The sequence below is a fragment of the Motacilla alba genome, chromosome 1 (genome assembly GCF_015832195.1).
Source record: "Motacilla alba alba isolate MOTALB_02 chromosome 1, Motacilla_alba_V1.0_pri, whole genome shotgun sequence".
In the NCBI taxonomy this organism is placed as follows: domain Eukaryota; kingdom Metazoa; phylum Chordata; class Aves; order Passeriformes; family Motacillidae; genus Motacilla; species Motacilla alba.
This window is the reverse complement of record NC_052016.1, coordinates 8,376,456-8,402,791: the sequence shown is the minus strand read 5'-3', so window position 1 is coordinate 8,402,791 and position 26,336 is coordinate 8,376,456. Positions and strand designations below refer to the sequence as shown.

The 26,336-nt window shown below is 44.6% G+C and overlaps 1 protein-coding gene across 2 annotated transcripts in view; it reads left to right on the top strand.

Moving 5' to 3' along the window:
- The first annotated feature begins 232 nt into the window (after positions 1–232).
- The window catches only part of EVA1C (eva-1 homolog C), a 36,655-nt gene continuing 10,551 nt past the window's right edge, over positions 233–26,336 (top strand). For both annotated transcript variants that reach the window (XM_038124583.1, XM_038124509.1), the window contains exons 1-4: positions 233–581; positions 13,084–13,280; positions 16,643–16,766; positions 19,731–19,883. In XM_038124583.1, coding sequence (XP_037980511.1) covers positions 455–581; positions 13,084–13,280; positions 16,643–16,766; positions 19,731–19,883 — 601 coding nt within the window. In that variant the 5' untranslated portion in view covers positions 233–454. The remainder of the gene's footprint in view (positions 582–13,083; positions 13,281–16,642; positions 16,767–19,730; positions 19,884–26,336) is intronic.

Genomic DNA, 26,336 nt, shown 5'->3' with positions numbered 1-26,336 from the left:
GTGACAATCTTCCAACTATTGCCGAGCAAGAATGATGGGGGAGACGGTGAAACCGAGCCTTTTGACCGGGAGGGAGGCGCGAACGGCTCGGAGAGGGGTGGGGAGAGCCGGGGAGGGCGGGCGAGGTGCAGCCGGGTCTGAGTCAGCCCGGCCGCGCGATGTGCGCCGAGGGCAGTGCCCGGCGCGGCGCCGCCGGGAGCCCGCGTCCTTTCCCGTCCCTTCCCCGCCGCCCCCGCGTCCCGAGTGCCCGCGCCGGCTGGACCCGCTCCCGCCGCGGCCGCTGGCAGGGCTGCTCCGCCCTCGCCCTCCTCCTCCTCCTCCTCCTCCCACGCGGGGCAAGGGCAGCCCCGAGTGCGCCCGGCGGCCCGGGGGGGCCGCACCGCCAGCCGGGACCGGCTGCACCATGTGAAGCGGCGGGGCTGCCCCCCCGCCCCGAGCCGCCCTCTCCCGCACCATGAGGGACGGGGATGCGGGGCAGCACCCACGCCGCGCACAGGTAGAGCCCGGGCGGCTCCTCCGCCTCCTGTCCTGCGTGGTCCTTGTGTGCGGCGCGGAGGTCGCGGCTCTCGCCGACTTCTCAGGTACGGGGCGGGCACCGAGTGACGGCTCCCGGGTGCGAGAGGCTGCGGAGCGCCGAGGGGCCGGGCGGAGGCGGACACGCCGCGGGGAGGGTCTGGCGGGGGCTGTCAGCCCCCCGCAACGCCCCGAGGGGACCGGCCGCATCCAGGGCAGCGGCCGCGGGCTCCCGGCGGGGGCGCCGCGCGGAGCCGCGAATTCCCGGAGCGCTCCGTGTTCCGTAACCCCTCTGCGGGGCCGTGTCCCGGGCCTGCACCCCGGGGAGCGCGGGCCCGATGTGCCGGGAAGAAGGCAGGAAGGAGGAGAGGGTTAAGGGCTTCCAGAGGGGCCAGGTGGGAAGGGACACGAGGAGTTGAGCTGTCGCTGCGCGGTGGGAACGCTGGGCGTGGATCGGCCAGGGCCTGACCAAAAGTGCGTGGAAGTCCCTGGAAAGGTTCCCACTTTCTCCTGTTGACTTGGAGTCGGGCCCTGAGGGAGCGAACAAGTGCTGCACTTCTCTCTGCTGGGAGGGAAGCCTGGTAGCATGAGAGGAGTGGATGAGGGGAGTCCCTTCTCAGGGAGCATTGGCACCAGCTTTTGCCCAGGAATCACAGATCTCTGGGAAGGTGCTGCATCACTGCAAAGTGAAGTGAATGCAGGAACTGGGAAAATATCCTTGTTTCCATCAAGATGAGGAAGCAACCTCTATTCTTTGTTTGTAAAAACGGCACTCGTTTAACATTTCTAGTGCTCCAGGATATTGCACTGCTGTTACAAAGTTATTTAGAAGAGTTGTTTCTCTCCTCTCTATGTGTCACAGCGTGCACAGCATATTCCTGGCAGTTGGAAGCTTAAGGAACTGCCTCTAGGGCAGAAAGCAAACCTTACCCATATTGAACAGAGCAGAACTTCCCAAAAGCCAGACGAGTGCACTGGAACAAAGTTAATGTATAATTAATAGCCAATATGTGTTGTTATGCATTTGAATATAGTTCGTGTTGATACAGTTCAAAATGCTAGTCATGGTTCTGTAGAAACTATTTCCTCAGCAACAGAAAAATACAGCTTGTAATTTTTAAAATTGTGTCCAGCTCCACAAGCCTGAAAATTTCTAAGCAAGCAGCCATGAAATATAAAGACCAGAATTACATATTTGGATAAGCTACATTTCTCATATTAAATTCCTTTCACATGTAAAAGGCTTTTAAATGCTTGCTGTCTCATTCTTTGGTGTTTTGTTTTGTTTTGTTTTGTTTTTTGCTTAACTGCTGGTTTGGGATGTTAGTTTTGGAATCACATGGTGGTTCTCCACAATAACATAAAACAAATGTTCAAATTTTCCTTTTCAACTAGCCACTGAGTTAAAAATTATCCCTTTATGTAGGAAAGTGTTCACAAAAGTGTTCAGTTTAAAAATGATGTTATTTAGATAAGGTTATCCAATATTAATTTCAGGAGTACAGCTGTCTTCAGTATTCATTGTGCGCTGAGCTTTCCAAATAGGTAGAATGACCTGGGGAAGAAGGCTATCTCGCCCCAGAGATCAGTATTAAACATGACATGCAGACGTTTTAGTAAATAAAATGTAGAAAAGGAAAGCAGACTCCAGAATTCCTACCAGACTGGGAAGCTCCCAGGCCTGAACAAATTCTGATCACATTTTAATTTTAACATAGAGATCTAATCCAGAATGACAAAAAAGACAAAAAAGTTACTGTAACCTTTAAAAACAAATGTATGCAGAGCACAGGGAGAAGTTTTTAGCTGCTTCAAAAGCAGGTGCTGTGGCCCAGGAGCTGGCAGAGGTGAGATGACACCCTGCAGTGCCATCCTCAGGCTGTTTAATACTGTTAAAGAATTACAAGCTCAATAACAGAAGCTTTCAGACGAGTTTGCGGAACTGCTGATTTCCCTTATTTGCTCCCTCCCTCGGCAGGAACAGCAACTCGACTTTCCTAAACTCTGCTGAATATACATGGCCACAAACCTGGCCCGTTTAAAGGTGCCTTGGGGCTGCCAAGTGCAATGAGGCCTCTACCCCAACAGCCCAAACTCTTCCTCTCTCCTCCTCTCCTCACCATTCTGACAGCTTTCCAGAGTTCCTTCCTACATTGCTGCCAGGTTCCAACACCTGCCCATGTAATCTCTGTTGTTCCCTTAATGCAAATCTTAATTTTGCCAGCAGTTCCACCCTGCCCAGAGCCTGTTTGTTCATCACCAGACCTCGCTGTTTGCTCGTAACAACCCAGAGATGCTCCCTCCTGGGATCTGTTTGATTCTCTGGAAAGCGGAGCAGGGAGCAGTGTATAGTGTTTGACTTGTATTTGGGGTCTATATCCTTTCTACTACCTACAGCTGAGGTTCTTGTTCTCATCTGTCTAGCTTTTAACTATGAGAAAAAAAATTGTCTATTTTGTTGGCTTTTTTGTTTGGTTGGTTTTTTTAAAGAGAGACATTTCTTCACTGTGCAATACAATTTCAAGGATTGCTATTTTCTAGGGGAGAAAAATGTTCTGAAATAAGACACCAACAGCAGTTCAAAATTCAACTCTGTGAGAACAACTCAGTAGTTTCTCTTATTGGAAATAAGAATTTCTCTTATTTTGACACAATAGTTTCTCATATGTTGACACAATAAAAATCTGCTAATCTATGTTTCTCGAGCAGCTTGAAGCAACAGACAAGAAATTTAAAGGTTGGACTCTATGATCTTGCAGGTCTTTTCCAACCCTTAATGATTCCATGAATCTATATTTATTAGTTACTGAAAGTGGAGATGTGCTCTGAGGTCTGCAGTCCTCAGTGTGATTAATTTTTCAAAGTGGAATCCAAGTATTCATGCCCAAATTCAAACTGAAAGCTGAAGGTTTGGAAGAAGAGAGATTTAATCTCACAGTTCTTTCCTTAGACCTTCATGAATATGAGAGTGATCCTACAACTACCGAATTTTCTTCCCCTCATGCCTGTTCTTCAAAGCACACCTTTTAACTAAAATATTTCTTTATTTTCTCAGTGATCAGTAGTATCTTTCACATTTTGGATCAGGTCCCATGCCAGGGGGCTGCTGTGAATTTTGCTGGTTCTCCAGTCTCTGAACACCCTGGGCTCTCAGGACCCTGTCAGAAGGGCCATTTTTCAGGACACGAGGGCTTTATGACAGCCATTTCCTCACAACTCCTCTGTGTTCAAGGACTGGTTCTCAAAACAGGCCAAACAAGGAGCTGGCAAACCCAGCAAACTTCTTTCCAGTGTTTCACACTGTAGGTGTCCTGGTGCTATAGAAAGCCCAGCTTCTGAGAGAGAGCTGGCTTGGCTGGGGATGATGGCATTCTGTGGGTACCTTTCCAAGAGCAGGGATCACTGCTCCTCATCTCCTCTCATCCCCTTGCTCTCCATGCTGGCAGTGGGAAAAGGCCTCAGCTTTCCATCCTATCCCCACTCCTTCTCCCACCTTTTCCCTGTCTGCTGACAAAGTGAACTGACCCCTTATCCATCTGGGAACAAACTCCTTCTCTCTGGCAACACTGAGGAACATCCATTCACCCCTTTTTTATGCTCCTTCCTTCTTTTTCTGTTCTCCTTGCTGCTCTGAGCTCAGGCTTGACCTCGCCTCCTTGGCTCACTCACCACTCAGTCTCCCTTTCTTTACCTGAGTCCCAGCCAGGTTTTCTGGGCAGCTTTCAAGAAAATGAGGCTGTAACTGAAGATCAAAAATGAAGTAATTGTGATTGCATAACTGGGGTGAGGAATGACTTTCTGGACGTTAACAGAAAGCAGCCACTGCTTAGGGGTAGAACCTTTTAATCTCTGTCCACTGGTGTCAAGTTTTCAGTCTTTTCTTGCAAAACAGTCCCGACAGAACTGAGCTTCGCTTTAACTCCCTAGACTTGGTCTCCCGACCCAACCACAGAAACAAGTGGATCTAATGAAAAAGCAAACCAGTTCACCCAAGAAATATAGTCTGCTCCTGTGACCTTTCTGCATTAAAAGTTTCCATTAAGTTCTGTGGCATTCACCCATCCCAGATTCCCCCAGGTAAAAGGAAAGCAAACAAACGCTTTGAGCAAATGCTTTGTTTGTAGTAATGTGGCAGGATCAATCACTACCAACCACAATGATGCAGAGGTTTTTCTGTTGGCTTTGTGTTGGTCAGATAAAATCCTATCCAAATTTTCTCGAGTCGGTTCTGTTGACTCACTGTGGCAATTGTAGCATGTCCTTCAACCAGGATGTTTAAAGAAGTGCTAGAAGGAGCGATGCAATGATGCATCTTCTCAATACTGCCTTGAAAAGGTCAAGTGTTCATTGCTTTACTTAAAGAAAAGCATTTCATTTTAGAAATGTGTTTCATTTCAGTAATGTGTGAGTTAAACCTCGAAGTCTGGTTTAAAGTTTCTCTGAGTAAAGTGGGCTTTGGTCTGGGATTTGTTCTGTGGAATAAAGAGGCATGTGTCAGAATGGAGATCTTAGTTTAGATCATGGTGCTGAGACCCAAGGTTTTGTTTCAGGCTTTTTCCTGCAGTTTTTTGCCTTTCTGAGGAAGGGTATCTTATGAAACCACATTTCAGATGTGCTAATATTTTTTGTTAAATCCTCTGATGAGATTTAGTTATCCTTGTTAGAGAGGAAAAAGCTTTGGTCCTGTCAAGTTCTTACACATTTTATGAGGCCTTTACAGTAAGCTAGGTCTTCATCCTCAAAAGGGCTGCTGCTCCCAAAGCTCTTCCAAAATGAATTAAAGGATAGTGTGATGCCCTTGCCCCTACAGATGTTGGGGAATTCAGACATGAGACACAAAACTTGAGTTGCTGAGCTCCACTTACTCAGAGACCAACATGTTTGAGTCCATCAGATTCTCACAATTTTGGGGCAGAACTCTCTCTGTTCTCCCTGGGCAGATTGCTGGCACCTGACATACCATATGCTATTTTTATTCAAAATAAATAGCAGGGATTAGCTCCCCTGTGCCTTCCTGTTCCATCTGCTGCTGATATCCTTCCCAGTAAAGCAGGGTTTCCAGTCTCACCTTTATTAGAGAAAGGGACTACGGACTTGTTCCAGATAAATACTCAGCTTTTGTTGGAAGTGTCCCCAGACAGAGAAGGCACTGTCTGACCAGTCAACACTTAGCAGAATTCTGTCATCTGCCAGCCATAATCCACAATTAAAATAGAAATATTTTGATATATTACCCAACACAGAGAAAATAGTGTCTTAAGGGAGCTGAAGAGCAGGAGGCGTGGTTACGCCTTATTTGTTCAGCATTGGTGAGTCATTTAATCTGAATTTCTAGGCATTTTAAGAGTTTTGCTTCAAAGGTCTATTGTGTGGCTTCTGGCAACAAATTAAATACCAGTGAGGTTTGGCTCTTAATTTAGAATTAATTTTAAAACATCACTCACTATATAAGACCTAATTGAAAGCCTATAGTCACTGGAAGGATTCCCAAGGATTTCACTGGGCTTTGAATGAGGGTCTCAAAGCCACAAATATCTGTTCATTTTTCTTCACTGTATTTAGTCTTGGATGGGAAGACAAGAATTATTCTTTCAGAATAGTTTTGCAGTATTTTAACTTTTCATTTCTTTGGGCTAGAACTGAGTAGAGGACAAAGAAATGTTGGTGTAAAGAAAATCATCAAGTGCTGAGAGTGAAGTGGGGAGTGTATTTTTGCTTTTCTAGCTTGGACTTACTGTACTATAAACCATCATAGCACTGCAAATCTGTGAGCTGCCAGATTTTTGATTTTTTCTGATCTTTTCAGATTTTCTGATTTTTTTCTGAATCTCCAATATAAGTGGGGATACAAAAAAAATGCGGAGCTTGAGTCAAAGTTCTGTTTGCAAAACAAAACCTGTGTTTTGTTTTCTGAGGTGGCAATGAACAGCCCCCTGGCTCTACTGGGGAACATGAAGGTTCATGATCATAAATCTGAGTTTTCAGACAAACATTTTCCTCTAGCCCCTGAGGTTCTCCACTTGCAGTCTTTGGGAATATTCTAAGTTTTTTGTCTTTGGGCATAAAGAGTCTCTCATTCTGTCTCCAGAAACAGTTGCTGCCCACGGAGCCTTTCTCTTGTTACTTCTTGTTAATGGCACTAGAAGTGGCTACTCTGTCTCCAATTAAAAGGAAGATTTTTGGCAAGGGCAGAAAAGAGCTTTAAAGTCCCCCCTAACCCATGCCTTCTTTAGATGGGATGGAGAAAATCTTCCTTTTCTACTGGAGTAGTTCCATATTAGGTCCCAGGACAAGTGTTTGCCCTTCTGTCTTCATGGAATAGCTGAGAGAAATATAACTGATGACAGGGTGGAGTTTACTACAGACCCAAGATTTTAGGGATCAAGAACAGTTTGCCTGTTCCTGACACAAGAAGGAAATAAAAACAGAAAGCGAGTGAGAAAACAGAAGTGTATAGGGATCTCTCCAATTTCCTCAGAAAGCCATTGGGATACAATAAACTCCTAGGCATCATTCCTAGGAGGCAACGCAAGGGAATGGGAAAGTGTAGATATGAAGGACAGAGAACACCTGTGGGAGGATGTGAGAAACAGAACAGGCATATGGTGTGGAAGTGCAGGGTTCATGTGTTTTCCCACTCTGCAAAAATGTAACTCACTTAACTGCCAGTCTGAGCTGAGTGACACAGAGAGGAAGAGGTTGTGTGGTTCCTGGAGAAACTGGGATCAAAAAGTTACAGGTCTGTTCTTTATTTATGATGGCCTGGCTTTGTTTTTCTCGGAAGAGCTAACAGCTTGGCTTCTTGTGTGTGCTGCTGCTGTCTGAATAAACCCTGTTTAAACTGGAGTGCGAATGAGGTTTTGCGCTGAATTATCTGATGGCTACCTGGCCTTTTCTCTGGCCGAAGTAGAATTAAGCTCTTGTTTAATTTGACCTTCAGATTTAACACACAGTGGGAATTAGATTCAGTAAGATGGTTATGATTCATGTTATGATCCATGAGGGGGAAAAAATGAAGACAACCTCCTTAGGAAAGCATTTGTGTGGCTAGAACAGTTCATGGAAAATGTGACTGGTATCTCGACCACTGCTTAGACTGCCATACTACCCCAAAAGCATCATCACCACTAACTTGAGCATTTTCTTCTTGCAGACTTAATCCTTCATCTGTCACTAAGGCCAGTGGAAACAAATTGCTCCATTGGCATCAGGCCGATGGCTCTCCAGGATAACCATCCTGTTTCTCCAGCTGCCAGTTCACTTGCAGCATTAGCCATTGAGACTGAATTGAAAGTGGTAGCTCAGGCTTCAATTTCCATGAAACTTGTAGGAACTTTATTTCTTTGAGCCCTGCACCCATCAGGTTTGAAACTGGCCATTAATCTTAAATGGTGTTGAGCGGAGTAAAGGAATGGCAGATGGACAGAGGTCAGGATCTCATAAGCTTCATATCCTTTAGAACTGGGCACCTGAAAAGTCGCAAGGACTGATTCTAAGAAAAGCAACAACTTTGAGTGCTCTGAAACCAAAGTAGGCATTTAGAAATGGAATGGGGTTTTGTGGTCACTATCTTATTAGTGAAAGTAGATTATGCCTAGTTTTTCCAAGTAAACATCTATCATTGCTCAAAAAAAAAATTAGATAATACAAAAAATAGAGTGATTATATGAAAAACATTTTCCTTGCACAGAAAACTAACTTTTCCTGCTATCTCTGCAGTAGAAGTGAAAGTTTGAAATTGGTAGGATGGTAGTCACTAGCAAAGAGAGCAAGGGTTGAGAGGAACAGTGGAAAAAGGCACACTGAAAAAAATAAGGCATGGAGGGAAATTAAATCAGCTTGGTGACATGCAAGAAGGCAGATATTAAGGAATTACAGATTTTTACGTGCATGTGCTGAGTAAAGCTAATTGTGCTAATTTCTGAGCAGCAAGAAGAATAAGCAATGCTTCTGTCTAAGTGTATTTCTTACCGATTAAAGATTGCGACATGGAGTGTGGCTAGAATGAGTCAAACAGAATGTTGACAGGGCACTTAGATAAAAAAGAATAAAATGATTAAGCAAGAAACATAGTGTCATGAATTTTAGAAACATAGCAGACAATTTGCAGACAGTCAGGTGACAGGGAATGCCATGAGATCCTTGTGCCTGTGGACAGGGAACCCTGGCAGAGTATGATCTGTGGCATAGCTGCCTCAAGAGCAGCAGAGGGTATGGCAGATGGGATTGGGGCTGAAACTCAGGAGGTAATTTCTCCTCAGTGCTTCCTTCACAAACCAACAGAGAAAATATTGCTGGAGAAGTACTGCAGCTGGATCCCAAACACCAATCAATATCAGAGTCGTGCTTCTAATGGTGTTTGTAGTAGAGTTTATTAAGTATTCTGCTATCACTGCATGAAATATCTGTCTTCAAATTCACCAAGCTGGTTTGTGTATTTTTAATGAGTGTTGGCACAATTCTTCACAGAACTGTGGGAGCTGATGGAGGTTTACCGGATGGATTTGCCTTCTGGGACTCCCACAACAATACGTGTGCTATTTCTATCTTTTTTGATCTAAAATAGATGGGTATGTCTTTAAAATGAGCTGGCAAATTTCTGTGCTAATTAAACTAAATTGAACAAAACACAGGAACTGATGTTACTAAATCTGTGTATGAAGGCCCAGTTCTGAGAACCTTCACAGCTTGTGGACTACTCAGCCTCTAAAAATACTGCACTGCAAAGCTGCTCTCTTACCCAAAAGACATTACCTGAGCCAATGCTGAGATTGCTTTTAGTGTGTGCTGGGCATTGGGCTCACAGCCTGAAATGCTCTTCTCCTTGATCCTTGCATCTGGGGAGTTTGAACATATGCAGAACTTTCTAAATTCCCAGATTCTCAGTGTTTTTAAGCAGAAAAAAAAAAAAATCTGGATTGGATTTCCATACCTTCAGGTCCACTCCTACCCTTATCATTGCTATTCAAAGTGATTATGCCTGGAGCAAGTGGTTAAGTATGAGAATCTATAACCCCTTAAGAATTCTTTTTCATACAAAGAAGTATCTATTTATTCTCCTACGCCAGTTTTTTTTTGTCAGTCATTTTTAAAATCATTTATCAGTTCCCCTTTTCAGTAAAAAGTGATCAGTAAGGCTTTGTTCAGCTGCTCGGCCTCATTGTTTTGTGTGGTTCTCTGGTGCTATGTTTTTTAGCTGAAGTTCTTTGTCAACACAGTGGATGCTGTGACTAATTTGGCTAATTCTGGAAGAAAGGATTATGCTTGGATTCTGTACTGGTGTTTTGAGTCTCAGTAAAAGATTACAATGAATGAGTAGTCTGGGTTAGACAGACAGTTGGATGAGATGATACCTTCTGGCCTCCAAATAATGGGATCTTTTTGTTCCCGTGTGCTTTAGGCTTAACTTCTGAGCCAGTCTCTAACGTCTCGTACATGATTCCAGATGCAGAGCACTCCATACATTGCTTATGAATGTGTGTCCTGGATAAATGGGAAAGCGCCTAGTGGGGCTTTCACACAGAGGTGTAGAGATGTTACTGGGACACTGCAGTACTGCCAAGGTCTTCTAATTTAGACAATTCTCATGGTAGTTAACTTTTTTGGTATAGTTTCATATTGTTTTAAAGAGTGACATTTATTATTTCTGACAAAAGAGGAACTTTATAGTCCTCCTTATTACAGAATGACACGTGGTGCGGCTGAACACCATCTCCCCCTCCATTACCTAATCCGGAAAACAAGAAAAAAACCACAATATTAGGTTTAAAACATTAAGTAATCTCAGGTTTTTTTATAGGGTCTGGTTATGATTCTCTTTGCGCAGGGTAAGAAACCCCAAAACTCATAAGTCTTCTGATTGCCCAGCCCAAGTGAACACAGAGCCATGACCTCACTCCATCCCTGCTGGTTGTGTTCCAGCCCTCCCTCTGCCCTGCTCTTCAGGGAAAAGGAATCTCATTGGCCATACAGGAGCTAGGGAAGACTTCTCTGACATGCAGGGGACCAGGACTTGGGGGTCTGCTGTAGTCCAGCTCCCATATTTCGATAGTAAAAGCAAGTTTTCCCCAGATTCACAGCTAACTGATATTGATGAAGTAAGCACAAAAGGAGAAGACAGAAAGTTGCCCCAGGAAGAGTTCAACGCTCACAAAACCCTCACTCCTGATCACAGCTGTTATTAGTGGTAGAGATCACACCTGATTTCCCCCCAACTTTACCTTGTTGTTTGGCTGAATTTGCTCCCTCCAGGATAATCTGTTTCTGAACAGAAGTCAGTAACAATATAGGGATACACATGGTCTCGAGAAGGTGAACCTTCTGCCAGGGCGACTACAAGCCACACTACCCAGGGAAGGAGGAGAAGTAGCAGCTGCTAAGAAGACTGATGAGTGCAGGGCAGGCAGTGCCCCACTATGAGGAGAGGGCCAGCATGGGGACAGGAAAGAACCTGGAGCTTTTCAGAGAAGGGTAAGAGGAAATGGTGACTTTTGGAGTGGGAGTCCTCCCTCAGCATGGGCGGTGAGCTGCAAAGGACTGACTGTTCCACGCGTGTCTGTGTCTGCAGTAATGAAAAATGCAGGTTTACGTGGTCTGCCATGTGAGATGAGCAATTTAGATACTATGTCACCACTCCTCTTATCAGAGAACATTAGGTTTCAGCAATTTCCATTACTATTTTTATCCCTTATTGTGTGCAAATCCACAAGGATTTTAGTAACAGCAGAGTCATGTTTAGGCTGCTTGGAAGGCTGGAGAGCAAGATATCTTATTTTCACCAGTCCATCTAATGTCATTTTTACAAGTGAACCATATTGCTCCTACAGAATCAGAGCAAATTTTTTTATAAAGACATTTTCTTAAAGGATTGAATAGTTGCAATTGTTGGACAAAGGTGCTTAGATGCTGGATTAGGAATTTGCAGGATCAAAGTAGCAGTTAAGATGCCAGGGAACTCATCCAAATCACAGCATAGCTGATATTCTTTAGGGAATACTGGACTGTTTTGTATACAGCACTCTTAGCCCCAAGTAACTTAAAACCTGAAGAATTGAAATGATTAAAATATTGGGTCGTACCTGTGAGGGTGTTGAGTGCCCACAGCTCATGTAGGGCTGAATACCCTGACCCTGTGGCCCTTTATGCCACGATGGTGATGCCAAAGGCATTCAGCAAATGCCACAGGGGGCCCCTCTGCAGCACTGGCCATAGTGAAGTCACTTGGGTGCAGTCGGGCATTCGGCCCATTTTCCTGGCATCTCTCAGGAGCAGGCTGACAGAGGAGGGGCTCTGGCAAGGAACTTCAATTATTTGTGATCTCAGTTACACAGAAAATGTAGGGGATGGGTTTGGTTGTGGGGTTGGTTATTCCTTTTAACCCGTGAGAAACTGTGGGGATTGCTGCTGGACTGGTCTCCTTGAGATCCAGAGTGCAAATGCAGGGCATGAATTTTTTTCTGTGCCAGTTCCAGTGCCAGTGCTCAGACTGAGGTCAGTGAGGCAGGGAACTCAGCTACAGCTCTGCTGCGCTGGAAGGTGCATCTGCCTGGCTCTTGTCCTCCCCTGGGCTCTAGACAGAGAACAGTAAAGATAACAGTGGAGCAGGCTTCTCCTTCCTCCAGACTTAATAACTGACGGGGAAGCTGATTTTCATTATCCAGATGCACAGCTGGAGCTGGAAAAGATGCCAGAGGACTGACATGCTTCACCCATCCCTGGAAATCTTCAAGGCCAGACTGGATGGAGCTCTGAGCAATCTGTTCTAGTGGAAGGTAGCAGGGGAGTTGGAATTAGGAGATCTTTAAGGAACTTTCCAATCCAAGCCATTTTATGATTACATGATTTTCCTATCTTTTGCTTGGAGTACTAAAGTTTCTATTTAAGAACTTTTTTGAAAATCTCTTGTCTTTTGGGAAAGTTTATGAAGAGCAGAAGTGTGAAAATTAAATGGCACATTTTAATTTAAGGACAAATTTTAATTAATTAAAAGGAGTGAACTTTTTTTCAGTATTTTCTTTGAGAAAACTAAGTTTTGTTTTAACGATACAAAAAAGCCCCTGATTGAGCCACAACAAGAAAATGTTCCCACAAGAAAATGTGAGGGGCTTTTTTCCTCCATTACACTTAAGAGTGTGTGAAACACAGCTGCCCACGAGCCCAAAAGTACAGCACATCCTTTTAACAAGACATATAAGGAATACCTTAGGCATCTGGAATGCAAGAACCTGGCCCAGAAAACCCAGCAATACCCTTCTGACTGCTGCAGACACGCCCTGGGATCATGAGCAGCCACGAATGGCAAGGGACTGAGCCCACAGATTGTCCGTACAACGTATCCTGCTGCTGCTGGAGTGCTGGGAGGGCTGCACTCCCTGCCACGAGACCTTGTGTTTCCCAGCCCAGAGAGCTACGAGCACGTAAGGGGTGACCCATTCAGAGAACTGGGTGGCTGGAGGCCAGACCTATAACCTTGACTACAATGCCCTTTCCGGAGGCTGACTGTGGTTTTCTTATTATCTAACGAGCTTGTCATTTCCTGTGCTAGTTGTAACAGAGCTGAATATTTTCTAGGTTACCTAACGAAGCTCCTGCAGAATCACACTGCCTATGCCTGCGACGGGCAGCACCTGAGCCTGCACTGCCCTCGGCACTCAACCATCAGCGTTCAGTCAGCGGTTTATGGGCAGGACCCCGACATGTGCAGTGCTTGGGAGCCTGAAACCAGGATGGCAGAGCCCAGGAACTGTGTGGCACCCACCTCTTTGCAGGTACCACATGTTGTAAAGGTTTTCAAGGTACAGAATGTTTTTGATGGTTTCCCTGCCGTTTCTGTGAAAGTGTTCTCCACCTTGGATGAGACAACACTGTACCTATGGCAGTTTACCACCCAAAGTGTTACACATGGAAGGGTTTGTCTGGATAGCAGGGTATTACTGTAGGATTGTGAGAGCTTTGAAGATTGCCTTCCGTTGTAATGAACCTTGCTTTGGAAATCCCATTCTTAAAGTTCCCTAAAATAGTCTGCTCCTTTCCATTCAAGGGCTGGTCATGACTGAGTTGACAAGTCCTAAATCTATCACACAGGCCCTCCTGTACCCCAGAGGAGGATACAAGCACTGGACAGAGTGGGGTTACAAATCCAGTGAATAGATGACGTGTTGGTTGGCATTTGGCTTGTTGCTTGCCTGTCTTCCCTCACTGAAAAGGCACAGCAAATGCTAAACAGCAAATCCCAAGAATTTCTGCAGATACCTGCATTTCTGTGACTACCTGATTTGCATCAGCAACATCCTACAGTTTGTTTGCTGGGCCTGCTTCAGTATAGCTTAAAATTATTTCTACTTCATCAATTATTACTTTCTGCTGTGGAGACTTTTGTAACAAGGTCTGACTTACCGTACTGCCAAAGGCTTGTTTCATCTTAGTGAAAAATACCCAGCGTTGTTCCAAATTCAGTAAATCTTTGCAAAAATGAGTAGTCAGTGGAATCTGAACATGTTCTGTTTGTTAAACTTGTAAATGCTTTACAGAAGTTTTGATGGAGTTTGCAACATTTCTGGCTGTAGGCCACACCTTCCTTCTTGACATCAAGGAATGAATTGGTCTGTTCCCACCAATACTGAGTTGAAGGGTATTATGAAGTGGTTTGGCAGTAATATCCTCTCTCTAGAAACAGTATTAGGGCAATTTTATAAGTGTGGCTCACCCATGATGTACTGCAATTTTTGAGGACATTCCAGACATGACCTATGGGCCATGTGAAAGTACATCTCTCCACCAAAAACAGCAGGCCAGATGCATCCTTACTGTTATATTAACTGACTGCAGTGAAGTGGCACCAACTATTATTTTGGGCTTGTGAGTGCCTTTGTGAGGTCTCCATGGGCAGTTTTTTCCCTTGAATATAATAAACACAGCATGGGGTAACTGTTATATAAACTACCATCATCATTTGGGCACTGTGGCTGATCAAAGGCATGAAAGCATCTTGGCAAGGGCCACGAATTTGTGTCAGATACAAATGCTCTGCATCTCAAGGAGTTCCAGTTCTGTTAAGGAGAAGGAACACATCTTGTAAACTGATTTCTTAGAAAAGAGCACCAGTGACCTCATCCCTCCTTCCCTTCCCTTTGGAAGTGGATCTGCAGTCTGCACAGGCAGCTGAGATGATGCCCTGTAGCTGGGAGGAAGCATCACAGGCATAAAGTACAGAGACTCTTGTCAGAGGGCTCACTGCAAAGCTGGATCTGGCTGGATCTGACAGTAACTGCCCGGTGCTATTTTGAGTATCATTGTTTGCTTTTGTGGCTGCGTGCTTCTGCACAGCATCATGACAGAAAATGCGACTGCTGTTCACATTAGCCAGGAGAAAATACAAACAGATGCACAGGAGATGATTCAGCTCAGGTGCAAACAGAAGGTGGCTCAGCAGGGAACAGCTATCTCTATTTACTAAAGATGTAACTCTATTTCACTGGCCCCTTCCAGAACTATCCCAATTAAGGAGGAGTTATTTTTTGACTTGCAACTCTGTAAAAGGAAAATTGACTGATAAAATTAAGTCTGCTGTGCTTTCCTTCCCTTTTAAACTCTTTAGAGTGCATTTAATGCTGAAAAGGTGTTGGATGGATGTCCTCTTCCCCTGCCAATGGGAGCTGTAGGATCACTGCAATGTGCAGCCAATGTGGGTCATTGCTGCTTGGGAGGGAAGGTTTCCAGTGATGACAACAGAGATCCAGCCACTGCCAACTCTCTCAGCCTGGAAATAGGAATGCAGCTTGTGCCACCACAGTGGTAAATTTGTGATTTGGTCTCTTGGTATGACTGAGACCTCTTCTGATGAGAAAAAAAGCAAAAATTGCCGAAGATTTTGAGTGACTACCTAAAACCATCAGAATGGTTTATTACAGTTACTCCTGTTAAGAGTGGGGTGACCTGGAGATAACACCCTGCTTTGTCACAGCCTGCTGTGATTTTAAACATCATGAATCCTGTATACAACCACACAGACTATCTAAAAACACTGTCAGAAAAGCCCTCTTTTAACTGAGTTTTGGAGGTGAATAAGAATTTCCTAAATGCATTGCTGCATTTAAACTGGGTGATTTTAGCTGCTTTGGCTTGTGACTGTGTTAAAAGCTGGAAAGACTGGCCCTGGCAATGTCTTCATATTTTCTGCAGCTACAGTTCCAAGAGCACAGCTGGAGTGGGAGCACCAGTGTGAGCAGTACAGGCACTCAGTCCTTTTGCCAGACTGGGAGAGAGTCCACACAACACTTTGTGTATAACACTGACCTGTCTGTGGTCTTCCTCTGCTGCCACTCTCAGGGAAGCTGCACTGTAAGAACCAGGATATATTGCTGGGCCAATAAATTTGGAGTAGATATGGCCTTAGAACGGCATTAAAAACACCCCACAAAACAAGACAAGGAGGCTGAGGATAGACTTGCACATCTGTGCTATCCAATCAAACCAATTTGCTTGTGGCAAGTCAAGTAAATACCTGATAATGTGTGTAACTGCAAGCGAGAAGGAAGTGTCCCTTAAGCAGGAGGTCCTACACATGGCTTAAAGCTTGAGTGGTACTTGTCATTAGTCAGAACTCTTTCAAGTGAAGATTATTTACAGAACATGTCCAGGTACATGTAAGCAGATCAAGAAGAAGTGGATAAGAAGACATTTTTTTTATTGCCATTCTTTCCCTGGACAGTGCACTCCCATAAATGTGCTCAGGAGTGTACAAGTGCCTGAAGTATGTCAGTGAGACAGCTAGGGGCTTCGTGTGTTTCCACGTGCTCTGGGCTCTGCACCATGGAGGCTGTGGTGGCACTCAGGGGAGCTTGGCCAGCCTCCCCAGGGGCGGAGGGAAAAGTGACAAACAACAAGAAGTTGGTAACATCCTCATTTGCTGTGAGCGTGGCTGTGATGAATGTGTTCCCATAAAGCTGGCCATGACTCCAAGTCCAGTAGAGCTATGGCCTAGATCCAGTAATGCAGATGTTTCTTGCATGTTTATACCCAAAAAGTTGTGATTTCTCTCCTGTGTAAAACAAAGTACAACTAAGTGTTTTCATTGCTGTATAGCTTCATACCTTGTTGTCAAGACTATCCTTTCTGCCCATTGTTCTAGAAAGTACTGGATGAATGCCAAAACCTGAGATCCTGCCAACTCCTTGTCAATAGTCGGGTTTTTGGGCCTGATCTGTGTCCAGGGACCACTAAATTCCTCCTTGTCTCCTTTAAATGCAAACCTAGTAAGTAATCTTTATCAGGCAAATGTGTTTTTCTGCGTGTTTTGTTGCTTGTTTTGGTTAAAATGCCACTGCATAAGGCTTTGCATAAATCCGTGTGAGGTTTTGGGGCTCCTGGATTGATAACAAATTGTTCTTTCCTACTTTACCTTAGCTCTCCATTGTGTTTGCAGCTTCAGGGTGTTTGCTGCCAGTTTAACGACCAGTGTAGTTTGGCAGGGGCAGATGTCAGACATCAGACTAGAAAGGAAAAATGTTGTGGAAATTATTTTTAGTGAGATAGCAATGATAATGTCATATTAGAAAGAGCTGAACAGCAAAACCAGATGCTTGGGCTAAGGATCCAAATGAAGAAGGTATCCTAGGAATGATTATGCAAAAAATACTTAAGGAGCTAGGCCCAAAGCTTTCAAAGATTCAGAAATATCTCCTGTTTATGGAATAATGGCCAGAAGATACATGTGCTGACTTGGTTAGAGGCTTTTATTGTAGAATCACCTGTGCTCTGCATGCTAATATGTGAAGGGACAAATCCTGCCTCAAAGAGAATCCACTTTGTAAACATGAGAAAGGGGAAGAACGATTAAGATAATCCTCATGAGGTTTCCTTTATTGGTGGTTTTTAATCGTTCTCATTGTTGCTATGGTATGTGAGAACAAGCTCCAGTAGCCTGGGGGCTCAGCTCTTTCCCGGTGTGGCGGAAATGGGTCCCAAAGAAAACAGCTGAATGATGATTTATGGGTAGGTTCACCAGCCAACACAGAAATACCAACCTTAGAGAAAGCACTAAGGGGGTTTTCTTTGATCAGAGCACTAAGATAGATATCAGTGGTAGAACAGGAGTAGGTGGCAAGCAAACTGAAGGGCCAGCTCGCAATGGAAAGTGGAAGTCAGAGCAGAGAGATGGAGGGGAGTAGGCAGATGTTACCTTTGGTAAAGCACTGAACTCAAGAACTCGCAGGGAGATACAGTGGGCCAGTCATTAGGGGGAAAAATGCCTGAAATTTAAAATTTTCATTATCTGTTTTATTATATCAATAGTTTAATTATTTTTGTATATTGCAATTACCAATAGTAGCTTAATAGTCCATTATTAATAGTAGATGGGTTTGAATATCACAGCAGTGTCTGTGTCATTAGAAATCTCTTTTTGCTAATCAAAAGTGAATTGGGATCCTGTTTATTACTTTCAGAAGCTGCTCAATATTTTTTCCCATGGGAGATGAGCTTCTTTGAGTATACAGTATTTTCTGTGATCTGAATTTTTATAAAGCTGGTCAAAATTGTATTCAACAGCAGCTGCTGCCTTCAGAATTGAGGAATAGTCCAATTCCAGTGCAAATGACATGATTTCTAGAGACAGGAAATTTATATTTGTAGGTAAGATACCAATATTGTTAGTCTTGGCAGTGGAAAACACCCTTACTCAGGAAATCCTTTCAGGATAACTTCGAGTATATTTTGCAGTCTCCTTGCCTTCAAGTGGGCACTGAGGCAGTTGCCTAAATCCCTTGGTTTTTCACCTATTTAGAATTATTGTTGCCATATCTGCAGAGGTTTATCTTGGGCTCTTCTCCTTGTCCGGTACCACTTGGGGTTATATGTACTTCCACAGCCCCTCCAGCATAGCCAGGCAAACTCAAGAGTCCAGCTGCAGGCTGTCAGTCCTTGGGCACAGACCCCAGGTTTTTGGCCTATTTATGTGTGCACAGCATGGCAGGTGCTTCTGCAGAAGTCACAGCCTGCAGTAGGTCAAGTATCTTTCAAAATGTTTTCAAAACTGTTTTCAAAATATTTTTCAAAATCACTCCTTTTTACACTTAAGCTTGTGGCTGTTGATGAGCTCGAATAGAAAAAACTGGACTGTTACCAAGAACATTAACCCATTGTTTTATCTGCTCTGTTTTGGATGAAACAATAATGTTTTCATTCATGAGTAGATGGGAGGTTTTTCTCTCTCCAGTTCCCGAAGAACCACCATCCACCCTCCACTCACAGGGATACGGCTCGCTAACGAAAAGGTTTCACTTTTCTCTGCTCAGCTCAGGAATCTTCTTTTCCCGTTTTCACATTTTTGAGGACAAAAAAATTGGAGGAGAATAAACTCTTCTCCCTGACCTTATCTGCCATAAAAAAATTTGGCACCTCAACTGAACCAGAAAGGTTTAAGAAGGTCGAGTGCCACCAACAGAGCGGCTGCTTAGGCCAGGAAGAGCCCTGTTGGCCAGGTGGCAGGTCTACGGGGGTACCCTAGGAGGGATAAGCCATGAAGATGAGCTCAGTGCCTTCCCCACCTCTGCTGAGGGTGCTGCCAGGGTGCCTCTGCCAGCTGAGCAAGGGAGGGGGGGATTTTTTTCAGGTACCTAATTCACATCACTTTGCCAGCCAAACTTTCAGATGAGCCCTTGCTGGATAGTACCACCCAGGGAAACCCAGTGACCTTGTTGGAACAGTGCAAATACAGCTGGGAGCACTGTCTGGCTTGGGATGGGGACCCCGTCCTGGCCTTGTGTCCTGCCATTGTCTGTGCCTCGCTCAGCGCTGTCACTGAGCAGTGCCAGCCCTGCCCGAGACTGATCAGCGTGCAGAGGCAGCTGAGGCACGTGTAGAATGCAACAGTGTCCCCAGGGGAGACAAAAGGGAAGGATGAAGCTTCTCTTGCTGAGCAGGAGGGGAAAGAAAGCCAGGAAAGCAGGGAGGCTGTTTCACTGGGAAAGGAGATTGGCAAAATTAGTGTTTTTTATTCTGTTCAGGACGGAGCCACAGGCTCTAGACAGTCACTTGGGCACAATTCATTTGGAAGAAGCACTCTGCTCTTGACTTTGTGTCTAGCTGTACAGGTGCCGTGTGTCACTTGCAACAGCATTTGCAGGAAAGCTGGTTTCTGTCCTGCTGCTATTTGCTATTAACAGCCCAGCTATTTAAATTGCCTCACGCTATCATATTGCTGTTTGCTTCTACTTTAGCTGAATACAAAACCAAATCAGCATGTGAAAACCAGGAACTGAAGCTCCACTGTCAGGAATCCAAGTTCCTTATCATCTACTCAGCCACCTATGGCAGATGGGCACACGAGGAGAGCGTCTGCTCAACAAAGGCGGAGCACACACCCCCCTTTGGTATGTTCGGGCACCACTGAGGGACCTTCTCTAGGCAGGAGCACAGGGAAGAGAGAACACAGGTGGGGAGAAACTTCAGCTGCAAGGGCAATGGTGTCTTGAAAGCATCTGTGATGGCAAAGTGAGAAAGATTATTTCTGAAACTCAAACAAATTGCCCAATATGAGGAAGGAACACAGAGTGAGAAATGCAGCAAAGTAATGAACTTTCATATAGTTAATCAGTTCTTAGTATGATTAGCATCAAAAACTAGTTCCCTTGTCTGTCTTGAATTTAGGTGACATATAATAAATTTCAGCTGTTTGTCTCTCTTCTTCCTCCAGCTTCTGACAATGACTAGGTGACCTCGTGTGTCATGATACTGTGTCTTACTGCTCCTTCTTCTCTGATACCTGCTTCTGCCAGATATTCCCTGCATTAGCTTCAGACTGTACTGAGAGGGTCCCTGGGGCAGGGCCATTGCTTTAGATGCTGTTGTGTGACCAGACCCCAAGGCTGTGGTGGCACACTGGGAAGTTAAATGTACCCAGGACTTCTCTCTGGCACCAAGTCAGGAATGTCCCATGTTCCTAGTACTAAACTGAATAATAGGTTCAGTGGTGACACTAAGGGCATGAAGGTAACTTTTCATGCCATGAGAAGGCCAGCACGAGATGAGTGTGCTGTTCCAACCCCTTGGTACCACACAGGGAAAGGCTTGCATGACTGATGCAAGCCCTGTGCAAAGGCTTAACATTGCTCCTAAGAAACATGCTTCACATGTTGCCTATGAGAAGCATCTCTGAATATCAACAAGAGATCAATAATTAATCTTAAGAGCTTTTTGTCTGCAAGCCAATGTTTCTATTTAGTTACATAGATACTATTAAAAATTTACTGGCTGAAAATCGCAATCTGTTCTAAGACAAGAATACATTTAATATTGCCAGGCCTGTGTTTCACACTGGCTCTCTTGGGCCTTCACACAGACTTAGCTGTGCCTGTCTGTTCTGTGGAGAAAACATTTTAGCAGGTCTCTGACAGGCCCCCACAACCCTTATGGCAGTGGCATTAACAGGTGACACAAGGCAGGGCAGAGATGTCTTGGCTGATCAAGAGAGGCTGCCACCACACTCATGTCTTGCACTTCACTGACCTCTCAAAATCACTCCCTTGCCTCTAATGTCAGCACTCACAGTTCACAGATCAGAATTCTGCAAACCTTTCCTAATGGATGAAGTTTCCAGGGATAAAGAGAAAGAATCTGCAACAGCAACAAGCTCTGCTGTGGCCCCTGTGTAGAAGCACCTGTGCAGCAACACCCTGGCTGGCACTGGTTTTGTGTTACGTAAAGCACGTAACACAGAGAGCATAAAACCTGAGACAAACACAAAGTCGATCTACAGAAGGTAGATCCTTGTATAGGTTTCCTACTCCTTAATGGAAGTGCTTGGTACCTCTTCCTATGTGGTACCAGTGACTTTCTGCAGGTGTTGGAATTTCCAAAAGCCCCTGTGTGGTGTGGGAGTTCACATTCAGTTATCACAGAAGACTTGGCACTTAGGAGCCAGACCCAACTGGCTCCAGATCTATCTGTCTCGAGCCTGAATCTTATTTATGTGGTTGTTTAAGCACCTACAGATGTAAGTGGGTGCATGATTAGATTTCTGCAATGACTGTGTACCTTTCTCTCAGAGAAAACAATGGTAATTTGAATGTTATGACTTGAGACAGCTCTTCCCTCCTGAATCAGAACCCATGTACCCATTTATGTTTGCACCAAAAGCTGAAAAGCTCTAACACGCATCCATTATTGTTTCTGCTCACATTAGTGCAACTCAGCCTAAGGGCAGTGCTCAAGCCATTCCAGTTCTTTCACTGCATCACAGAGAAACTGTGAGGTGATTTTTTTAGCACTATGCAGAAGAGAAGTTACCCACAGGTCCTAATGACAGGCCCAGAAAGTTTCTGGTGAGCTCAAAAGTTTTGCATCTCTCCATACTTTATAGGGTCCTGCCAGCTGTGCTGGGTATTGAATGGGATGCTCCTCGAGATCTTTGCTCCCTGCTGATATGTGTGACAGCAGTGACAGACAGCAGCTTTGGGCTGGCACAGATGGGTTCTCAAGCATCACTTTTCTGTGAACCACCTTTCAAATCAACTGACAGATTTTCAGAGCTTTGCTTCAAAGGGAACCCAGGAAAACATAACTTTTCTTTGGCATAAAGGCCCTTCTCCATATAGGAAATAAACTATATAAATCCATCTGTGCTGTGGGAGGTATCTGTGTGGCCTTGAGCACTTGTAGGATCCTGAGCCTCACCCTCCACATTTAGCATAAGTATCTATTCATGCAACTGGTTTTCTGTGCCAGTTTGATGGTAAAAGCCAGCTTCTGCAGCTGTCCAAATGCCTGGCACTGTTAAGCCTGCACAGAATTTCCAGCTAGCAACTTTCCTGTTTTACTAAGACTATCAAAAACTTGACAAGAAAATTCTGGGTGTGGTTCTGTAGCAGATGGTTCTGCCTAGAGGAATCCATTGTGCCCAGCACCAAAGCAGGAAACCATAGCAGTCTGTTCCTGTGAGAATTGCTGCCTTTTCTGACCCATTATCTCTTTTGTATTTGTACTAACATGTGCATGAGGAAACATAAAATTTATTGGTCAAAAAAAGTTAAAGAATTGTGCCAGAACAGGTTACCATAGAGAGCACCAGGAAGATTCAGGTCAACAAACACCTCTCAAATAATAAATTACACTTGTTAATACATGAAAATACTTGAAAGAAGGCTTGGTAGCGGGTCGTCTCTAGGTTCAGTTTGCAAGCTAGAACACTGCAATATCCTTCCCAGAAATTCCTCTGGATGCATATTGGCTGGTCAGATGTATGTTCCCTCAAGCACCAGGGGCCAGCAGAGCCCTGAATTACACCCCTGTAACGGTTCTCATTGCTGGAAGGTGGGGTTCTTTCCAGTACAGCCCTCTCTTTCACTTGGTCCCACTTTTGGAGGGTTAAGAGGGGAGGTGGAGAATTCACAAACTCTCATCACAGCCTGCACTGTGCCAAGACATACCCTGGGGTTGGGCTTTGTCCTAGTCTCCTCTTTATTCCCCGTAGAATTCAGGTAAGAAGAGGTGAGAAAGTCAAGCAAGGGGGATTTTCAAAATCCTACAGGTTCCTTCCAGTCCAACTAGGTGTCATGATTTTTTTAATGTAACAGGATTCTATGATGCTGTGATTCTTTTTGTTTGTTTGTTTGCTTGGATACTGTAGCCAATTCAAAGGGCCTCTTACTCACTGACTCATTGAAAAGCTTTTGATTTCTGTCTCTTACTAAAAGATGTACTCTTTACCTGGTGTGAGCCTGTCCCCTGGGAAGGTCTCTTGAGAGCAGAAGTAACAGCAGTGAAGGTACAAGCAGCTTTGGGCAGATCTGGAAAGGCTTCCACACTGCCTTGGCACTTTGGGCATGGGAGACAGGAATCAAATTAATTTTGATGCAAAAGGAAGGATAAAATAGTTCAATTTTGCTTCCACACAAAACCCCTTAAGTCAGCTCTCTCTATATGCAGACATCAGATATGAAAACATCCTTGCCTGTGTCAGCCCGAGCAAACTGAGAAGCTATATAGGTGCTTTGGGCCCCAAGAGGTGCCAGTAGGAGCCATTGCACCCCTTTGCCACAGTGAATGTTGTCAAGACAGAACTCCCTTAAAAGAAGAGGTTTTCAGTGCAGCAGCAGGATGAGGAGTGAGTATTTGAAGGCATGAAGAGACCAGCCACCATTTCAGAGTCCAAATAACTTTCCTCTGAGATGAACAGATTTTGCTGGTGGAAGTTGCTTGGAGCACGCTGAGACACACATCACTTCAGCCAGTAATGTTTTCTTTACCAGCAGTTCAGGGGTTTCTTGGGTCTATTTTTTTAATGGCTCACATTTGTGAAAGGTTTGGAAAAGTGCACTTGGCCCTCAAGTCTAAAAGGAGCCAAGGAACTCCTGCCTATGCACGTGCAGGAGCAGGGAGTCTGGTTCCTGCTGTCAGGAAATGGAGAGCCACACTTGTCTCTCGCCCTTGGTGTTTGCTGGGGTGGATCCCCCACTCTGCACACGCATGTGCAAGGATGAGAGAGACACCAAGTTTGGGTTTTTTTTTGTACAAAAGTGCTGCTGATCACATTGTGTGTTTCTGCTGGAATCAGCAGTTTGAGTGGCCCTTTTCTGATGCACAGGCAGGACCCTGTGTGCCATGCTCTTGCATAAATTACCATATTATTTCAGCAACTTTCTTTAGGAGTCTGCAGCCTCCGCTTGCTCCAAACTCCACAGTTTCCCCTTGTCAGTTCATGTCCCCACAGCTGATATCTGGGCTCCACAAAGCACAAGCCATCCTGATTTGGAGGTGTGAAATCTTTGCTTTCAGTTGATTTTAAAAGCGAGCTCCTTATTCTTCTGTGTGTGGGCACAGCCCAGAACACATAAAGTGGCGTAAGGAGCAGCTGGAAGCATTTGGAGAGGGTGAGACAGGACGCTGTTGCTGGAGCCTGGCACAAGATGCTCCATCACCTGCAGGTTTTGTGTGGCAGGGTGGAAAGAAAGGAAGGGAAAGCTCCTCCTGTCTGAATTGAGAGCAGCTTTAAGAAACCAGAAGACAAATTACTTCTCATTAAAGCCTGTGTGATTTATGGCATGTCATTTGCATGCCAAAACTTTCCAAAACAAAGCTAATTAGGGAGCTGAAAGAGCCTTTCCTCCAGAAACAAGGCTTTCTGCTCCAACTGTTAAATAGCTGCAGTCAGACTGGATAGTTTATTACTGCATTAAGAACCGCGTCTTGACACCCGTGTCCCCGTGCCATCCATAGCAGTGTCTGGTACAAAAGACCCACCGACAGTCTTGGTGTGTAACAAGCAACTTTGGGAGAAAGGCATGGAGAAAGGAGTGTTTTCCCAGCCACATATTGCTGCATTGTCCGCCACCGCTGGATGCCACCAGCCTTTCAGCATTCTGGGAATGTGCCTTTCCAGAGGCAGGTTATTGAAAATGTATGTACCAGTCTAACAAGCCCCAGGGATATCTGTGTAGATCAAAAAGCACCTAGTCAGAAAGAAGCCACATTGCGTATTTATGTTCATCTCCCAATTCATGGTTTCTTTGAGGCCATTCCATGGGATTCCTTTACTCAAAACACAGTGCTGACCTCGCCTCACTCAGTCACTGGAATAAGGTGTTTGACCAAGAGGAGGGGAAGTTATTCAAGTTAATCCCATCATAGCTGCTGGGAGAACTACTGGGAAGCTAGCAAGGCCACATGTAAACCAGACAGGATTTTTTATTAAATCACTAAAACCCAAAACCTTTTCAGAATGCAAGAAGTTTTAAATAAGTTTTTTTTTAATGTTATAACACTTTCCAGGTAACATCTGTGCTGTCCTGCAGAAGAAACAGGCCACGGTTTGCATTTACTCACCTGTGACACCAGGCAAGCCTTGGGAGGTTCTCCAAAAACTGGCCTGCCAAGAACCCGCAGGCATATAATGACTGGCTCCTCAGGTAGAGGAGCCAAATCCAACATGCATAGAGAAGATAAGAAGCTATTAAGTCCCACAGAAACATGAGCAAAGGCAAAATGAGATGTACACTTGCCATATCACTGAATATGTAGAAAACCACCAGCACAGCATCCTCCTGGTTTTATAAGGCACCAAGAGTAGCTCCCAGGGCAGGAAATTCTATAGAAAACATCATTCAGTTTGCCACTTTCCTTTTGTGCTCCCAATCTATTAATTTATGAATTACTCAACAACTCCTGATACTCTCCAGCTGGTTTTGTACTTGCCAAAGTAAGTCTAAAACATCCATCCAAATTTATCTTTACTCATCTGGAATTGCCAGATGAGTAAAGGAGGGAAACTGAAACTGCTGAATTACTTAATCAGAACTACTCAATGCTTTAGGTCAGCCCTTCCCTGCCTTCCCAGCACTCTCTTAGGACACACAGGAATTGGGATTTTAGGTCTCTGAAAAGTCAAAGAGTTCTGTCCTAAAATCCATGTCCAAAGCAATCCACAAGCCTTTTGCCAGACACATCAGCCCAGTATCTTCCAATGGCTCTGCCCGGGTATGTGACTTAGTTAGTACTGGTGTCAGGGAGTTAACTCTAAAAGTCACACATCTGCCCCATTTTCAAATATTAAATGTCAAGAACTCAGTCTCAAACTTTCTCTTCTGTTCAAACAGATCTGGAGTATCTTTGCAAACAGTGTTTGTCCTTCCTCTACAGAGGCACAAATGAACTTCTGCAGTTGGCAGGTGTCTGGAGGCCATCCTTTATTGCAGGAAGAGGGACTATTTTAATCCCCAGAGAATGACATTTCAGACCTTTAGAGCCCCTTGCCTCAGAAGCTTGGAGTGAAACATGCCTGTCATACACAGAAAGCTGCAGTGTGTGGGGTGATGCAAAAACATTCAGAA